This window comes from Rhipicephalus sanguineus, chromosome 10, assembly GCF_013339695.2.
Source record: "Rhipicephalus sanguineus isolate Rsan-2018 chromosome 10, BIME_Rsan_1.4, whole genome shotgun sequence".
Taxonomy (NCBI): Eukaryota; Metazoa; Arthropoda; class Arachnida; order Ixodida; family Ixodidae; genus Rhipicephalus; species Rhipicephalus sanguineus.
Window position 1 is genome coordinate 12,743,872 of NC_051185.1, and position 20,093 is coordinate 12,763,964.

Sequence of the window (20,093 nt, forward strand, 5' to 3'; positions counted from 1 at the left end):
TGTTGCTCTGGAAATAACGTTGCCAGGATGCCAGCCCCTCTTGTTAGTCAATGCGTACTTCCCTACAGGTGTGCAAGAAACTCGATGCTTGGACGCCGCAGTAACATCTATATGTAAGGATAAATTGTGGTGGGCGATTTTAACTCGCACCATACGTGCTGGGGTTTTCGCACTGATCGGTGTGGTAAACGATTGTGGGAGTGGACAGCAGATAACAATCTGCGTTGCCTGAATTCGCGAATGCCTACATTTATTTGTCATCGATCTCGCTCAGCCTTGGATGTAAGCTTTGTGAGTTCATCACTCCCTAGTGTATCATGGACAGCCTTGGATGTGCCACCAACAGCGATCACTTGCCAGTGATGTTTGAGATTGTGTGCAAAATAACACCGTCATGTTCTCAGACTCGAGTATTTATTAATTATAGCAAATTTAAAAAAGATCTAGAAACTGCTTTGACCACCGATTCTGAAGAACGAGAAGACACAAAAGCTATGAGACTAAGTGCATTGATAAAAAGAGCGTACAAAAGGCAGAATTTGTTGTCGAAACTGTAAAGAGTACCGCCCATAGTCCTTGGTGGAATTCAGACTGTGCACGTGATTTCCGACGACGACAGGCAGCTTGGAAAAACTTCTGTATAACCAGCGCCCCCAAAATTGGTCTGATTACAAGTTTTACGCTGCAAATTTTAAACGCACAGTTTCTTTAGCTAAAGAGGAATATGATAGGAAACACTATGATTACCTGTCAAAACCTAAGAATAAAAATGCGCTGTTTAGATTTATGAGATTACGTAAAATTCTGCCATCTCCAACTAACATAGATTATGAAATTATGTCGCCAGAGGAAATGAAGAAATCTTTGGAAGTTATAGGTAGAGGACTGGAGTGTCGATTTACATCAACTAAGCCGTACAGTTTGCAAATACCAGCGTTAATGACAGATTTTGACAAAGTTACATTGGAAGAATTGGCTCAAGTGATTCAAGATTTGCCCTCGTCAGCTCCAGGTCCGGACGGAATTACAGTTAATATGATAAAATACTATTCAAATTGTCACCATGTGACCTCCTAACACTGTGAATTATTCGTTAAATTACACCTGGATTCCATACGATTGGAAACTAGCTAAAATAATTCCGATAGAAAAACGACCAGGATTAGGCTATAACATAGAAAATATACGACCTATTTCTCTTACATCGAATATGGTAAAACTCATAGAAAGGGTGTTACATAAAAGAATTACAGTCTGGCTGGCAGAAAACGTAGTACTAAATCCAAATCAAATTGGTTTTAGAGCAGAGTGCTCAATATGGTGCGCACACGCAGATTTAGAAAGCCGCATTCAACTTGCTCGAAAAAGAAGGCAACACGCTGCTCTAGTGACACTAGATATAGCCAAAGCATATGACAGTGTGGAACATTCAGTATTATTAGACATCTTACAGAGCCACAATCTACCACAATATATGATTGCATGGCTGAGGGAATTTTTGAAGGCTAGAGAATTTTATTGTTTTAAGGATGGAAGCGCATCGTCAAAGTTTAAACAGACTCGCGGAGTCCCCCAAGGAGCAGTCTTGTTTCCTGTATTATTTAACATATTAATGAGCTCAATCCCCACTTGCCAGGACGTGCAACATATATTTATGCAGACGATATTGCATCTTCGCGGCAGATGGTGACATTCATTCTTTATATCAAAAATTGCAGACATATATAAATATGCTAGAGATATGGCTAGAGGCAATTTGCATGACCTTAAATGTAAATAAAAGCGCACTGTTAACATTTCCATTAACAGACCCCATCTCAATTTCAATATGTTATAAACAAGAGCCCATTCCACAGGTTGAGTCGATTAAATATTTGGGGATAATTTATAATGGCAAGCTAAACTGGACTCCTCACATAGAAGGTATTGCATCTAAAGCACAAAGTGCCTTAGGCATACTACGCAGACTGAGCAGCAGACGATATGGATTACGTAGGGACACAATGGTGATGATATATAAAATGTACATGCGCCCAATATTAGAATTTGGGTGTGTATTGTTCTCAGGTGGCCCTGCTTACAAATTAGCTTTGATTCTGCTGGAGCGAGAAGCCTTGCGATTATGTCTAGGGCTCCCTAGGTTTGTAGCTAACAATGTTATGTATCAGGAAGCTAGATTGCCAACATTGCCCTGTCGATTCCGCATCCTAACGGTGCAGGCATTTTTAAAATTTTATAGCTATCCGCTAAGACGATCTGAATATGCTTTTATAAAAAACCAAGACTCCTTTTTTCTTGCTCATTGGCCACGTTTTCATACACCACAGATTATTTTTGTTCAGAAGCAGCTAGACCGGATAAACGTGAAAATTAGAGATGTGCCTGCAGCAAATGTGTCCAATCAGAATCTAAAGATAGAATATGATGAGATTTTCCCCCCTAAACCTAAATTTCAACCATACAGGGTATTAAATAGCCGGCTACAAGATTACCTTGCACACGTGGAAACAAATAATGTAGTAGCCACAGACGCTTCAGTAATAGACGAAAAGGCAGGAGTAGGCATTTACTCCCCTTCGCTTGGTTGGTCATTTTCATTAAGACTACCGGACTTCACCCCCATTTTTGAAGCTGAACTCTTGGCAATTATTCTAGCCCTGCGTAAATTAGATTTGAACGCCCATAGCGCAATAATAATAACAGACTCCATGTCAGTATGCACGTCTCTTACAGCTTCATCAAAATCAACTGCCCTAAAGACGTTCCTGACGCTAATTCCTCCACAGCTGAAGCTCTTAAAATTATTATGGGTGCCTGGCTACTCTGGATTAGAATTAAATGAAATGGCCGACTCACTAGCGCGAGCTGCATTGAATGGTCCAGTTGTTCCTGTCCTTCCTGTAGTGGCCAGTGTAACTGCGATTAGATATAGAAAATTTTCACTTCGTGCAGACGCCATAGAATCAATAACAGCTAGGACAGAATTTAGTCATTTAAAATTTCCGTGGAAGATCCAATGGTGTCCTACTAGACAATTGGAAGTATTAGTAACTAGACTACGATGTCGTGTGCCCCGTTAAATCTATATTCCACAGGGCTGGTCTGGCGGTGTCGCCCCTATGTCACTTTTGTTTAGAAATAGAATCAATAGAGCACTACTTTTTATCATGTCGCAGATACAGATTACTCAGAAAAAGACTTCTTGATATCCCATTCGCTAACCTGGGGCTACAATTCACAACTGACAATGTGCTTACCTTCGGTGCTTCAACTCTGGGCTTCAGCCACAGAAATGCGTTTGATGCCGTGTGTAGCTACCTTCAAGAAACAAAACGAATACGGCTTTAAATTTCCGCTTGTATAAGTATTATTATAACAAAAAAAAAAGTTTTGATATTTTCATTATTATGGTGCTTCTTCTTCTTATTATTTTTATTCTAATTCCTATTCGGAACAATGATTAAAGTGTCTGATCTGTATGTTTAAAAAACTATTATTGCACTCTTTCATTGATGCGTACGTGTTTTTTTATATTCATTGCTATTATTTATTTATTTATTCTTTTTATTGGCATCAGCGTTGAATACTCAAAATATTAAAAAAAAATTTTGTAAGACAACTTCTTGGCCAGTCCCCCTGAGTGGCTATGAGCCATGCAGTAGAGGACACTACTACTACTACTACGAGAGAGGCCTCCGGTACGCGTCCGGGCAACACCTTCGCGTCTACCGGTACGTCGCAGCTCAATAAAACCTTCTGTAGACGTAACAATATTAACATGGAAATTGATGGGGTTTTACGTCCCAAAACCACGATATTTATTACGAGGGAAGCCGTAGTGGAGGGATCCGGAAATTTCGACCCCCTTGGGTTCTTTAACGAGCCCCAAAGTTTAAGTACGTGGGCCTCAAACATTTTCGCCTCCATCGAAATGCGGCCGCCGCGGCCGGGATTCGATCCAGCAACCTTCGGGTCAGCACTCGAGCGCCATAACCAATAGAATACCGCGGTGGGTGGACAAACGGAGAAGCGCGTGAAGATCTGACGTCAGCCTGCTTGCGGTATAGGTTTTTTAGCGGCACGCCCTGACGTCAAAAGCAAATGGTATAATTGCCATCCAACCGACGCAGATAAAAGGAGTAAAATTTCCTTTAAAACAAATATGGACAAAACATGGGCTGCGATAAAAACGCAGTCAGACAGATGCTTCCTGCGCGCGCTCATCCGGTGCAGCCGCATAGAAAAGATCGCGCGCAGACCAATCTTTTCTAAATATCATGCACAAGCAAATTACACGCACGTAGCATGAACGAGCATTTAGGACCCTTACTTTTCGCAGATTTGTTGCATACTGGAGGCCAACTCAATTTATCCAAATGGTGGTTTCACCAAGTCACGCGAAGGGCTCTCAGCGATAGATCCATAGCAGGCTTCGATTGCACGTGGTCTGTAGACTTGTGACGCAGCTTCGCACAGATAGGAAAAAAAGGTATTATATAAAGCAGTTTCCTCAGAAGGCTCGCTCGGAGCCCACGGACTAATTTTACAGGCGGAAGAAAGTGGTAACACAAGACGTGGCTGTGACTCAAAGAAGGTGAATCACCTTTGCCGTATCTGTCAACTGGAGCTCTTTGCTACAAGTCAAACTCGGTCGAAACACTCAAGTCTGAATGTATGAGCTCTGCCATGGTTACGGATTGAGAGTGCCTGTACTAGAATTTGCACACCATGCAATGTAAAGTGAGCGGTTCATCATGTGCTGCTCACTTGTTTCTCGATTGCAGCAAATGTTTATTAACCAAGATATATAAAGTGCGTTGTTTATCTTTGCGCAACGGTAGGGCTCGTTATGAGAAGTAGTGGTGGAGAACTGCAGACTGATTTCCACTTCTCAGGCTTTTGTACAGGTGCACTCTAATCGTAATAGCAGAACTTTTAGCCCATCGTGCCTTTACCGAAATGCGGCCGCCTTTGCCAGGAGTTGAATCCGCGACATCGTCCTCAGCCACTCGGCGACATATCCACCGATACACTGAGGTATTGGGCAGGTTGACCCCTGTGTAACACAGCTAATTTTGTTTCAATAATGTAAGTATATTACTTGAGTATGACTTCGAAGCTTAAAACCACTTTATTTTCGGTCAACTGCAACTACGTTTCTCGCTTTCGTCGCATATTATTTTAACAGCAAAGCTGTTCTAGCTTGGCGTAAAATGTCTGGACCCGAAATTATCACCATGAACCGGCACTCGCTGTCTTCGTCCTCTTCTTAATCTTCTGCTTCAATCCCAGAACTCGTGCGCCGATTTGTCCGGCATATAGCAAGGGGTAGGTACGAAGAGAAGGAGAGATGTGAGGATGAGGAGGAGGGTAAACAAATAAAGAGAAAACAGATATAGAAAGAAAGAAAGATATAAAGGAAGAGAAAATCTTGGCGAAGAAAAAATTCCTCACGAGGCGGCATGATTCGAACCCGCGTACCCACGATCCCCAAGGCAAGCGTATTAACCACCCAGCTATCCAGGCTTTTCTTTTGTTTCTATATTACCGGTTTTTTTCAGCACAGCACAAGCATCAATAGCGGACGCTTCCTACAACAATAGACACAAGTGCAGCAATGTCAAGACAGTGGATAAACCTATGAGTAGTTACATTCTTAAAATTCCTTTAGGTAAGCCAGGGGTTCCACCCTGGAAAGCCAGTCACAAACAAAGTCTTGTTGCTTGAGTACATCAACGTACTGACCAATGCTTTAGCGAAAAAGCACGTGTGCAGGTCGCCTGTCAGGGTCGCAGTGGAAACCGGCCATTGTAGCCCACCATACACAGTGGAGGCCAAGAAGCATTACTAGATCGAATGGGAGCCCATACTCATTTTCCATTGTTAAAAACCTGATTCAAAGTGAGCGTAAAGGAAGTATTTTTTTAGCGTTCGATGTAAATGTCCCCGAAATAGACCCCTTAAAAATTCCGCAAAAATACATGATCATTCTCTCTGGCTTTCTGCAGATCAAACAATCTGAACCCCATTAAAAATCCTTGATATTCTAAAGAAAAAAGAAACTCCTCTCTTTCTTTCTCTTTCTCTGTTTCTTTTTTTCTATTGTTTTCTTTCTCATTCTTATTCTTATTTCTCATTGCGTAACTAATCTCTTTTGACTAAACAATATTCTGCCGCGGTTCGCAAGCGCTGCTAGGAGCTTTGATAATTTCCCCTCCGCCGTGTACTCTATTCGAGTGTAAATATGCGTGCTTTCACAATAAACCAAGCCATAGACTCGTTTGCATCTTGTCCGTGTTTACCTTGCGTTGTTTTGAGCTGTGAATTCGCACAAACTGGCTCGCATTCGCGTGCTTTAAATTCTTCCCTTCTACCACGCAATACGATATATGTTAACGGGGCTCCTCGCACTACATTTATTTATTTATTTATTTATTTATTTATTTATTTATTTATTTATTTATTTATTTATTTATTTATTTTTATATATATATATATATATATATTTATTTATTTATGTATTTATTTATTTATGTAAAATACCCTCCGAGCCCATGGCATTACAGAGGGGGGTGGGGCAAAAATGCAGAAAATTGGAAATAGCTCAGAAACAGGTCACAAGAAATTACACAATATTAGCGGAGAAGAAAAAAAAAGAACTCAGAACAATTCATAAATAAAATTCGAAAACATTACAAGTAATTGCACAAATTATAGCGGCACAAAAAATAAAACAGAATACATGATGCGTTAATTATTAACTAAAGTAAAAATTCGGTGTGTCAATGAAGATAGACACTTGATGTAAGTAATAATGATGGTGCCTAGTTTAAAAAGAAAAAAAAAACTTAGATACAGATATCGCGTACAGCTTTTTTAAATTGGTTAGTATCCCTGATGGTGACAACATCTGCAGGAAGGTGATTCCACTCATCACTCGTGCGCATAGGTCGGCAAAAAATGTGGAACTCACTCAGACTCACTCACGAAACATATCTTACCCTTAGGGCTTACTCGGACTCAAACTCACCAAACGTTTCCTCATCCGGACTCACTCGGACTCAGACTCACTATAATTTTTCTCAACCGGACTCACTCGGACTCAGACTCACCAAAATATATTTCACCCAGACTCACTCAGACTCAGACTCACGGCTCGATCTGAGTCTGAGTGAGTCTGAGTGAGTCGACTCATGAGTCCGCTAGCCTATAATTAGCCTCTTTCGACCATAATGTCAATGCTCTTTAACGCCAATATCTCGCATACTCGGTGCGCTACTTCGCGCATTCTGATCTCGTACCTTCAAAGACGAGTTATCTGAGTTTGCAGTTCAATAAGGACCTTTTTATTGAAAGAGATGACTCGCACGTGATATTTTGATCAGTAACTTCCCGTGAAAAGGTTCGCGGGGGCAGGTCAAGGCACCTCCTCCCCTTCTCCCTCCTCAACTCATGCCTCTGATCAATAAATATTGAGCTGACGTATGAATGGTAGTGCGTTGAATTATGTGGAAGTATACGTGAGTATAAACGTTAGCCTACATAAGGATGATAGTGATGCTGAACTTGAGTAGATAAGACCATAGGTCGGCAAAAAATATGGAGCTCACTCAGACTCACTCATGCAATATATTTTGCCCTTAGGGCTCACTCGGACTCACACTCACCAAAATTTTCCTCAACCGGACTCACCCGGACTCAGATTCACAAAAACTTTACTCACCCGGACTCACTCAGGCTCAGACTCGCGTCTCGATATGAGTCTGAGTGAGTCTGAGTGAGTCGACTCATGAGTGAGTTCGCCGACCTATGCTCGTGTGTGGTACAAATGAGTGAAGGAAAGAGGAGGACCTACGAGATGGAATGCCGACTTTGCTGTGTTGGTGATCAATGCTAGATGATATGTAATGTGGTGTCGCAAGGAGTTGGTGTGGTAAAAGGGGGTGATGATATATCCTATGGAAGAGAGAGAGAGAGGCGCGCGTTTTTACGTCGTCAGGCCAAAGGTGGTAATTCTAGAGTAGTTTTCATTAAACTGATGCTAGCGGTCCTGTTATAGTTAGATGAAATGAATCGTGTGGAACTGTTTTGAATCTTTTCAGCTAAATCAGTTAATTCGTGCTGACTGGGGTAATATGGGCAATACGCCTGTCTATGATTTTTTGTAGCGTTAGCTACACTGGCCTAGCCGAGTCAGTTTCGCGTGGCTCCTCAAGAGCCGTGCTGCGCATGCGCGAGTTTCAGTGATGTCACACAGCTGGCGCATCGGAGCCGGCACCTCCCGCGCACACCGCCGCTGCCGCGCGCGACTTACTGCCGCCGGTCTGCGCTTTCCAGAGGAGTGACGTTTAGGCCAAGGTAGACGTAGTGGCGCCGGCGAGCGCGCAGCTATTCGCCTTCGCTGTGCAGTCGCCGTCTGACACTGTGTTGGAGCCGCTTGATAGCGCCTCTGACTGCCGCTTGCCAGTGTGGTATAGCCATGGAAAAGGAGAGCGCAAATGCTGCTCAACGGAGGAGAAGAGCGGAGAAGCTTAACTCATCGGATCCCGAAGTAGTTGCCTGGCAAAATAAATATACATGTGCCACATAATATGTATACCGTGCGTGTGTCATTGGAGCAGCAGTAAGCATATGATAATCAAGCTAATCCTAGATAATCAGGAAAGCTATGAACGATCAGCTGAACTTTTGCTAACGCTACGTTATCGTGGCATAGCCGAGCTAAGCCATTGCAACATTTTTTTCCGAAGCATTTTGAAGCACTGACGCGGGTTTGTGGTTAAGACAAGATAGTTCCACGCGGAAGGCCTGGGCTCGATTTGCGCTCGAATGGAGTATTTTTATTATTTTTTTGTATCTGTCTTGATCCATCACAACCAACGTTACCGAAGCCAACACCAGAACTTTTGCGACCCGGTCTGTTGAACGCTATCGCGTTAATACGTAACTAACTAACTAACTAACTAACTAACTAACTAACTAACTAACTAACTAACTAACTAACTAACTAACTAACTAACTAACTAACTAACTAACTAACTAACTAACTAACTAACTAACTAACTAACTAACTAACTAACTAACTAACTAACTAACTAACTAACTAACTAACTAACTAACTAACTAACTAACTAACTAACTAACTAACTAACTAACTAACTAACTAACTAACTAACTAACTAACTAACTAACTAACTAACCAACTAACTAACTAACTAACTAACTAACTAACTAACTAAGAAGGCAAATATTTTTTTGTCCTTCTATGGCCTGTATTCGCCACGGTCTGGCTTTTGGTCACTGTACAAAGACGACCGTGCTAAGATAACATGTTGTTGCATTACCAAGAATAAGGACGTCGTCAGCGCTGAAAGCCAGCGAGCAGCGCACAGCCTTATGTAAGCCTCACGGCCTAGAAGAAGAGGACTGGGGAAACGGCGCAGAGAAAATACTAGGACTGATTTATAGTGCACTAGAACCAAGACTGATTGAAAGAGCGACACGCACCACAAGCCTTTGTGTGGCGCGTCATTCATTGCATGCGTAATAGCGTTTATAGGTGGGCTCTTCGCATTACTTTTCCGGCGTATTGTGGTTTAATGATATATATTAGCACCGTCCAATTCGTAGAGTAGTTTGTACACTGAACCTTTTCCATTTTAGATCTGAAGGCACTTTAAGATGGGGCATCACCCTCGAGTCACAGTTTTGTAGGGCAGAATAGCTCACAGGCATAATGCAAGTTGCGGCACGGAGTAGACGCAGTCATTCGGGACACCGGATGGGGAGTGATGGGTGGGCAGCTAACAGTGACTCAAGCAATACTTCAATACTGCGTGCGCTTGCGCAAAATCGTTGACTGTACAATTAATCTACATATTCAGCGCTCAAGTGTGGGCATTTGTCGCGATGGAGGACGTGAGACGCCCTTCGTTATGATTAATGGTACTTCGTCGGGGAACGTCGCAATGCATTGTAAAAAAAAGCAATACGTCGAACTAACCATAGTCGTATTGACTGGAGGCGGCTATACTCGCGGACAACTTTTCTTGGCAATGAAGGGAAGGCTACAGAGCGACAATGCACGTATCCTACCGCTAATGAATGTAGTCCCACAATTGCGTCCGTATTTTCTGCGTGAGATATACAGGGTGTTTCAAGAAATGTGTCCAACCTTCGCAAAAAATCAGGAAAATGCGATATTTGCTCGGGGCTTTCAGAATTGCTTTTTCTGTAGCGGCAGGAATCTTAAGGTAGTTAAGGACATCATTTAGGACAGTAATTAAGAAAGTTACATTATTAACTTTTTAATTAGTGGAGTTAGGTGATTGTGTCAAATGAGAGAATTGAAGTTCTTCATGCGAGGAACCCATCCGAGCTTTGAGATTTCGAAGAAGCGTCCTCTAGTAATTGTTGTGGCGTAATGAAATTCAACGGAATGCAACGGCTTTCAACAGCGTAAGCCATCGAATTCGGTTGAATTTCATTACTTCGTAATTATTACTAGAGGCCGCTTTTTCGAAATCTCAATGTTGGGATGGGTTTCTGGCACGAAGAACTTCAATTCCTCAATTTGACACAGTCACCTAACTCCATTAATTAAAAAGTTAATTAATTTAACTTTCTTAATTACTGTCTCAAGTCATGTCTCTAACCATCTTAAGATGCCTAGCGCTACAGAAAAAGTCATTCACTCATTTAGGACGTCGCAGAAGAATATGGCAGTTGCGTTCTTCCATGTTTCTGTTTAGGTATCGCCACTGAATTTGGTCGAAGTTCATTACTTCGTAATTATTACTAGATGCCACTTTTTCGAAATCTCAAAGTTGGGTTGGGTTTGTGGCATGAAGAACTTCAATTCTCCCATTTGACACAACCACCTAACTCCACTAATTAAAAAGTTAATTAATTTAACTTTTTTAATTACAGTCCCAAATAATTTCTTTAACCATCTTAAAATCCGCGCCACTACAGAAAAACCAATTCTGAAGGCAACAATCAAATATCGCATTTTGCTGATTTTTTGAGAAGGTTGGACACATTTCTTGAAACATCCTGTATAAAATACTCCTTCATTTTCTACATGTAACTTTTTGAGACCGAACGCATCGCACACAAGCGAGATATCTGTATTTCTTTTACTCTATACGTTGTCACTTTGCGTTTTTGCGTGCGTGAAAAAGTCGCGCCTTTTACCCGTATCTTAGACGCTGAGCAGCGTTCGCATCGAAATGCAACGCTAGCCATCACTTTCCACGGCGTTACGAGACGCGCGCCAGACCGGACTACTTCGCGTAGCAGTACATGTGCCGACGCTCCGCCCCCGTAGCTTTCCCTTCATTGCCAAGAAAAGTTGTCCGCGAGTATACAAGTGCTACTGATAAAAGTTGGTAAAGCAGCAGCAGCTCCGTTGATGCTGTAACTCCCTTATGAAAAACCTTCAAGTAGGATCTGACAAGGTGATCAGTGCGCTTATGGTTATTGGATAGTCAGATAAATCCTCAACAACAATGACCTGAGAAGATTTCGCAGCGCCACGGGCGCCACGTTATCTCTAATGGTGTATGTTGAAAGCTCACGTTGTTTCTCTGCCTTCTGTATAACTTGTGACAACCACATGAATCCAACAAATAATCAAGCTGAGGGACGCATATGCGACATTCTTAGTAGGTTTTGACTGTAGTATACATATTAATTATGACATAAATGCAAATGAATTAAAGTGCATGAAAAATCAACTCGCCGCAGGTAGGCACCGAACCTACAAACTTCGGATCCGAAGGTTGTAGGTTCGGTCCCTACCTGCGACGAGTAAATTTTTGTGCCGTATACGCCTGAAGAAATTTCGCCAAAATGTTCTGTGTTGTATTTTTTTCTCTTGTAATAATGTACCGTGTATAAATGTCTGAGTCAGGAATACTTACTTTACGGAAGGTATATGGAATGGAATGGAAAAAACTTTATTTCGTATCCGACGTGTTTGTGGGCTGGGCTCCCGCCTAGGTGTCGGCTAGAAGGTCTTGCCTCCTAGCGGCTTCCCCGGCCCGCTGGATTGCCCAGGGCTGATCGTCCAGAGCTGAGCTGAGCAGCGCGGCCCCCCAACGCGCGCGGAGGCTGCCGGTGGAGGCCGCGTTCTCATCACTGTGTATTATTCCCTGGCATTCCCACAGCATTAAAAATATTTTTGACTGACGTGACTGTACGAGACCAAAATCTTTTTCTCTTCATAATATTTTAGTAGTTCAGTGTTTTCGATGAATGAAATCAGCACGATTTCTTTAGAATACACTTGAGATGGTCGCCGAAATGGCTGGGACTAGGGAGCATACATGAACGACCGTTCATGTATGCTCCCTAGCTGGGACGTTTGGCGTGGAATCACCCGCTTGTAAGTTGGGCGTAGCCTCCGAGAATGGGTTCAGCAGGACCCTGCTGGTTCTAATTGCGGAGGCCACGGTTGGAAAGAGTGATGCTTCATAAACAAGGCACCTCAAGGTGACAGCAGCACCTGCCTCGCGTTACCCGCGCCGTTTTTCTGCGGAGAAGAGTGCCGGCGCTAGAGGAACGCGCACCAGCGTCTGTGGCGCGACGCATCGATGCGCGCGCTGCTCGGGAACCACGGACGCACCTTGCGTCTCCCCTGTAACTGCAGCTGGCGCTAATCCGTTTCTCAGACGCTGTGCATCATCCTGTCGAGGAGGCTGCAGCTTTTGCATCCGCAGCATCTTCAGCGAAGCACATCGAAGTTGGACGACACCGAGCCTTCTCAAGTACGGTCTTTACTAAAGGTACGCACTACATTGTATAACTAACATAAGTGAACTTAGTGTTGAGTTGTTTTAGATGCGGACAGCAACATTACGCTACGTTTGGTTCTGTGTAACGTCGTGCCGGAATGGAACTCCAAAGGTTTCCGGGCTGCTTGCATATTGGCCTATGAGTTGTATTCCTTGTTACCGTTCGGCAGGAGTGCGCTATTCATGTGTAGTTGATCTGTCGGGCAGAGCGCATCATTGACATTTGTGAAACCTTGTTTGTAGCTTTTGCATAAGTTATATTGACGCAGTAAATTAGCATTTACTGTCTACGCGCTTATATCGCTTGCGTATGCTGGTTAAATAAACTTTCATTTGTGCATTATCACTGATATTTCACAGCGTAGTAAATTGTACCTTTAATCAGTAATTATATTTTTCTAAACAAATGATTGATAGGGTGTTCTCGTTGTGTCCTAGCTTTTATCAGTGCCTTTGTTTGGTACATACCCTGTTCCTAGTATAGAATTCGCAGTACCCTAACTGATTCAATTTCTATCCTAAAGACGCAAGTGTGTGTCATCACGATTCCGTATAATTTCATATTTTCGTGTTCCTGTTTTGACTTCATGCGACAGCGTTGAGCGCGTTCAAAATGATGTGACACCCGGCCATGTGCGTAATTTTCTACCCACGCCAGTACAGCTCAGTGCCACTGTGCTGGCGAAGAATACGCGTACAGCAAAATTCATGCAGACACTTTATTAAGTAGTTGCTTCGCAGGCTACTGCTAACGGATTCATGGAAAAATTTTATTAGGCCCTACGAAACGCGCTAATGCTAATGCGAACATTTTATATATTAATGCCCTGCATACCAGGATGCCGGTGACGAAGAGAAAGTGCTCGAGTTGCAGCATATTTAGAGCGTTGTGTAAAATAAGTGATAGATTACGTTCCCATTTTCTTCGTATAAAATAATAAATACAAGAACCAGTTCCTTCTAGAGATAGGGTTAGCAACCGTCCCGGATTTCGCGGGACTGTCCCGACTATTCATAGAGCTTGCCGAGTCCCGCGCCCTCCCCGTCGTGACAGCTATATATGCCCCGGATTTATTCCGGACCGTCCAATTATTTTTATTTATTTTTATTTATTTTTACATACTGCAGCCCTGTGAAAGGGCTATTGCAGGAGTGGGATTATACAGTGCAGAAAAGGTCGCAGCAAACAAAAGATACACGAAAAGTAACAACAAGAACAATTTGCAACAATTAAGGAATTACACTTTTGTTATACATAATGACTTTCAACAAGAATAGAAACATAATCATTCAGGGGGAGTGAGCGAATGTGGCCAGGTATGGAATTCCATAATTCTATAGTGCGGGGAAAGAAACTATACTTAAATGTGTCAGTGCGCGCAAATAAGGTAGAAAGATTAAGTTTATGGAAGTTACGCGTAGAGGAAGGCTTGGCAAAGGACAAAAAAGCTGTGTTTGAAATGCGATATGAATTATTGATTATGTTGTGCAAAAATTTTAATGATTCCACATCACGACGTACCGAAAGAGGTTCTAGCTTTAGCTCATGTAGGGCTGATGAGGGTGAGAAATAGCGGTCGTACCTGCGAAAAATGAAACGCGCAGCTTTCTTTTGAACCGCTTCCAGTCTTATTATGTCGCATTGTCGATAAGGTGACCAGACCGTGGAGGCATAATCGATGATAGGGCGAACAAGAGATTTATACATTAAAAGTTTAATATCTTTTGGGGCATTCTGCATTGTTCGACGTAAATATCCTAATTTTTTTAGGGCTTTAGAACATGTTAGGGCAATGTGAGTAGACCATGAGAGATCATGAGTAAATGTGACACCAAGATACTTGTACTGCATAACTCTGATTAAAGGGGAACCATTGAAAGAGTATGTTGCAATAACCGGCATTACTTTTTTTGTGAAGGACAAAACAACGGTCTTTTTGAAATTAATGTTCATTTTCCATTTCTCACACCAAACACAAAACGAGTTAAAGGAATCGCTCAGACGCCTTTGGTCAGCTGTGGAAACAATCACGTCATATAAAGCACAATCATCGGCGTAAAGGCGAATGTTCGAGGATACATGTTCTGGAAGGTCATTTATATAAATTAAAAATAATAAAGGGCCCAGGACGGACCCTTGTGGAACCCCAGAAGCTACCTCTAGAACTGATGACCTTGTGGAACTGAAGTCGACGTACTGAGAGCGATTATGAAGGAAGCTAGCAATCCAATCGACTAAACGTGAATTTTTTAGGATGATGTGCAATTTATGCAGAAGATGAGGATGTAGTACCGTATCAAAGGCTTTGGAGAAGTCGATAAAAAGTGCATCGATTTGATTGCCCTGGTCTAAATGATACGCAATGTCGTGGGTGAATTCGGTCAATTGCGTGACGGTGCTGAAACCACTTCTGAAGCCATGCTGTGCATTAGTTAATATATGGTTTGACTCGAGAAAATCCATTATGTGCTTGTAGATTATATGCTCTAGCATTTTGCATGAATAGGGAGTTAAAGAAATGGGTCTATAATTAGTTATGTCGGACTTGCTACCTGATTTATACAAAGGTATTACTCTTGCAAGCTTCCAAGATGAAGGAACGGTACTAGTTTCTAAAGATTTCTTAAATATAATAACAAGGTAACGAGAGGTCCATTGAGAATAACGCAGTAAAAAAGAGTTCGGAACATCATCTGAGCCACTAGCTTTTTTGGTGTCTAGTTTTAAAATCAAATTAAGAACACCGCTAGCACTAATTGTAATGTCTTGAATGGAATGATCTGAATCATTATCAAAAACCGGATGCGCTTGACAATCAGACGCGTAGACAGAATGAAAGTATTCGTTGAATGCGTTAGATATGCGCATGGGATCATTTATACTTTCACCTTTGATAGTAAATGAAGATGCAGACTCAGTAATAGGCATGACCGAACGCCAAAACTTTCGTGGGTTATTTCTGAGCAGCGCCGATACCTCGACACCATAGAAGAAGTCCCTGGCGAGCATTGTTTTCTGCTGAAGTTCCTCCTTGGCGGATGTGAATCTGGCATTGGCAATGGGGTCGTCATTGCATTTAGAGCGCCTGAGGCGCCTAACACGGCGAGATAGCTGCAATATCTCTCTGGTCATCCAAGGAATGGCGCGATTTCTTTTTTTGTTTTTAATGGGAACAAAGCGATGAATGCATAGATGTACAATGTTCTCAAACTCTCGAACTAATGCATTCACATCACTGTCCCTACTAAGCATAACGAATGGTTCATAGTTTTCAGATAAAGCTTCAAGAATGGATGAATCGTCAGAGCGATTGAAGTCGAAGAAAGTTTGAATGGTATTGTGTGGCTTGCAGACTGGGCGTTTGAAAGATATGAACACTGCCTTGTGATCGGAAATCCCATCAACTATTTCGCATTCTTTCAGCTCATCAACAAGGTCTGCACTAAAGAAAACCAGGTCTAGGCATGCATTCTGTCTTGTAGCCCCATCAACTACTTGCGTAAGCCCGAAAAACAGCGAAAAATTAACCAGATCGTTACCTGAAGAACCATGATATGAAAGGGAGGGCCAGTGAATACCAGGCGTGTTAAAGTCGCCCATTAGAACTAGACTACATGCATGGAAGTTGTGCATGTTGATGTAATCAGCAAGAAGAGAAAAGTTATCAGGTGATGAGCCAGGTGGATGATAAAAAACCGAGAGGATAATAGGTTTATTGCCTATGTACAGTTTACACCAAACGGATTCGAGCTCGGCTGGGGGAGAGATAACAGAAAACTTTAGATCTGATTTTAGAAAAAGGGCGACTCCACCACCCTTGCCAGTTTTACGGTCTGTTCGTACAGCTACATAACCGGGTGGTGTGAATTCAGAGTCAAATATTTCATCGTGAAGCCAAGTCTCAGTGACACCAATAAAATGGGGTGTGTAAGTTGTTACAAGAGAAAGGAACTGCGGGAATTTGTTGATTAAACTTCTTGCATTGAGGAGTAGGAAAGTGGTATTACACGAGTCATGCACTTGTCATGCTGAAGTCGATGTAGCTGGGAGGGTATCTGACAATCTTGGAAGGACGTTGGAATGGTTCACCGAAGTATTTATAGACAGACCCGATTCGTTCACGAGGGAGCTTGATGCGTCATCCCAGCTGAAGCGAACACCGTCTATGAAAGCATGGTCGTAACGCAATTTTACCTTAGAACCTCGGTCACGAAACGAAGAGGTCGCTGCCCAAAGTTTTTTACGAGTGGCACGCACTTTAACTGAAAAGTCTTCAGTGATGTAAAACTGTGTTCCCTTTAGTTTTGAAACAGTTTTCATTATTTCATTTTTGTTGCTGAAGTTCAGTATTCGCAATATAACTGGGCGTAATCGACCTTCTCGTCTGGTGCCAATTCTGTGACAGCGCTCAACAGGCGGGCAAGGAACTTCAAGTTTTTCTGTGAAAATTTGGTTGACCTTTGCCAAAAGTGTGTCAGTGTTATCACTGTCTGATTCATCAATTCCATGTATAATTATGTTGTTACGCCTGGAACGGTTTTCAAGGTCATCATTCTTTTTTGCCAAGTCCGAAACAGCCCTAGATAAGGAGCTTATGTGAGAGCAGAATTGACCGGATGAAACAACAGGATCGGCGGCGGTTTTTTCAAGAGCGCTTACACGTGATTCCAAGGCATCGAAACGCTTATTGACAGTTTGCTGAAAGGACTTGATATCGGCAATATCTCGAACAATTTGTCTCTGTCCAGCCAACAGTTCGCTCAGCATTTCAGAAATATTGCTTGGGCTGTTATCGGACTCGGCTGACGTATTACACAATGCACTGCTACGAGTCACATTTTTCGTTAATTTAGGGGGACCAGGATTTGCCTCTATGTCACCGCTAAGTAAAAGCCTGCTTACGCAATAAAATGCACTTGCAATAGAAGATAGAAAGCTCTGTGGGCAAGAGAGCAGCAGCAAACAGCGATCATCTGATCTAAAGCAATGGGCATAATCGCAGTACGATACCTGCATGAAAAGCAAGACGCGGTTTAGCATCCCGTCGGTTCTGCTGCCGTCTTGCCCACTGACGAGAGAAGCCGGATCCACGGTATTTACGCTTTTTGCAGAGCACGTCACAGTACAGCGCCGGCCGCTGAATGGTGCAGCCGATGACGTCGCGTATGACCAGGAAGCATGTGGCGCGATGACGGGGCTGCAAACGTACATGCCAAAGCTGTCGCACGCAGGCGCGACAGGGCAGTCCAGGCGCAGGCCATCACGCGCGGACATAGGTAGAGGCGTTGAGTACAGCACATGGTCAGCGCTTTGGTTCGCCCACTCGGTACATGTTTTCATTTCACCATGTACTGAAATGCCAGTGTTGATGTCTGCAGATTCCCTGGATCCTGGTGCGAACCTCCAAGTCATCTCCGTGAACACGCGGTTGCCACCGGACGCGATACCGGATACGAAGACCTGTTCGCTCTCGGTGATAGGTACGACACTCATAGATTCATATGCGCTACTGAGCTAGTTAGTTAACCGAAGTAAGGCACGAGAAAAGTGAAAAACTTTACATGGAACAAGATAAGAACAAGGGCTTGTCCATTGTCACCTTTTCACATGCAAAGTCACATTTTTTTTTATGCAGTATACTAGATACTCACGGGTTAACTTCTAACACGGTGTATTTTGCTGTTTTCCGTGTAAAGTGTCAAATAACCGTAATCCTTTCCAGAAAGACCTGCTCCCAGATAGCAAAGGAGGCTAGCCTAACTTTACAGTTCAACTTTTCTATTACTGCCACGTATTTTAATTCTCCTGAGCCACAAAGTTAGAGAGCAGTACTGCAGCTTGGTCCGTGGTGCAAACACATGAGGCTTTGTAAGAAAATTAATGCACTTAACAAGGGCTCGGTGCCCATGTGTGGCGCCAGATACTCCTCTTCTCTCACATGAATTTTTCTCGTACTTTGAACAACCACATAAAAAAATAAAAAGCAAACAGACAGACGTTCGCATATTGTCCCATTACTACAATATCAACCTTCATGCAGCAAAAAGATCTATGCAAAAAAGGAGTAGGCGAATATATGCCGGCTGATCATTCTGCTTTTCAATAAAGATCTTTCTTTCCCTCTCTTAAGTGTCGCAATATAAGAACAGTCGCCTACTAGAACACAACGGCCACATGATCACGAAAACACAAGAAACATGGAAGAAAGAGTACCTTGTATATCCAAAGGATAACACCACAAGCTGGAAATGCACGCAAATCGTTTGCTCTCACTGTCTGGTTCACCCTCGTGTTTTTTTTTTGTTTTTTTTTTTGAAGGAAATAACTAGCACAGATAGCATTTTTAAACGAACAATTAAGTAAAGCTCGTCTTTTTGGTGGAATAACCTGTGACGCCGCTGTTTGAATCAACCGCTTGTTTTTTTTCTTTCTTTTTTTTTTGCAGGGAATCAGATCGGACCCTCCGTTCAGACGACGCTTCAGAACATCGAGGATCTCGTCACGATGCCCACCGGATGTGGAGAACAAAACATGATGCTCATGGCTCCGACGCTCTACGCCATGGAGTATCTGAAACAGAACAACATGGTCGACGAAGCGCTGGAGGAGAAGGGCTATCGATACATTCGCGAAGGTGAGGTGGAATCTCCGCGTTTAAAGTAAAGAAAACTTGCCTCAACACTACTTGTTGTGATTTCGTGCAGGCTATCAGCGAGAGCTTTCTTTCCGAAAGATGGACGGGTCGTTTTCTGCTTTCAAGCACAGGAAGAGTAGCGTATGGTAAGCTTTACGTTAGTTCTATCTCTATATTGTATTTTCGGACTTGCAACCCGTCCCTGCACGTAACAAACGTAATCAACAAGGTCCTCTTTTTTCTTGAACCTCAAGACTGTTTGCTTGCAATTAGGGGTGTGCGAATATCAATTTTTTCGAATACGAATTGAATACGAATATCCACCTTCGAATATCGAATCGAATATCAAAGGAAAGATGCCTCCACAGTAACAATATTTTATTTAACATGTAGCTATTTGAAAAAAAAAAATTAACAGCCTGACTGTCAACACAACATACACTGCTATCTCCAGAACACAATAACAATAAAAGTAATGACTACATGTTATCATGAAGAAATATGAGTTGCTCCACATGATCAGGCAGCAGGCGCTCCCTTGTAACAGAGACACCGCCCCCCCCCCCCCTGCCACTGAAAAGGCACGCTCGCTTGGAACAGAAGTGGCTGGTATAGTGAAGTACATGGGGCAAAGCTTTGCCAGACTGGGGTATCTTAAGGT

At 42.7% G+C, this 20,093-nt stretch overlaps 1 protein-coding gene across 23 annotated transcripts in view; it reads left to right on the forward strand.

Moving 5' to 3' along the window:
* LOC119407057 (complement C3) overlaps positions 1-20,093 on the forward strand; it is a 171,286-nt gene that overhangs the window by 111,766 nt on the left and 39,427 nt on the right. For 2 of the 23 annotated variants that reach the window (XM_049419669.1, XM_049419685.1), the window contains exons 23-24: positions 19,244-19,432; positions 19,503-19,578. The exons of 19 other annotated variants lie outside the window; for them this stretch is intronic. In XM_049419669.1, the coding sequence (XP_049275626.1) occupies positions 19,244-19,432; positions 19,503-19,578 (265 nt within the window). Of the gene's footprint in view, positions 1-18,176; positions 18,279-19,243; positions 19,433-19,502; positions 19,579-20,093 lie in introns of all 23 variants that reach the window. 2 more of the 23 variants (XM_049419679.1, XM_049419677.1) reach the window with 2 other exon arrangements.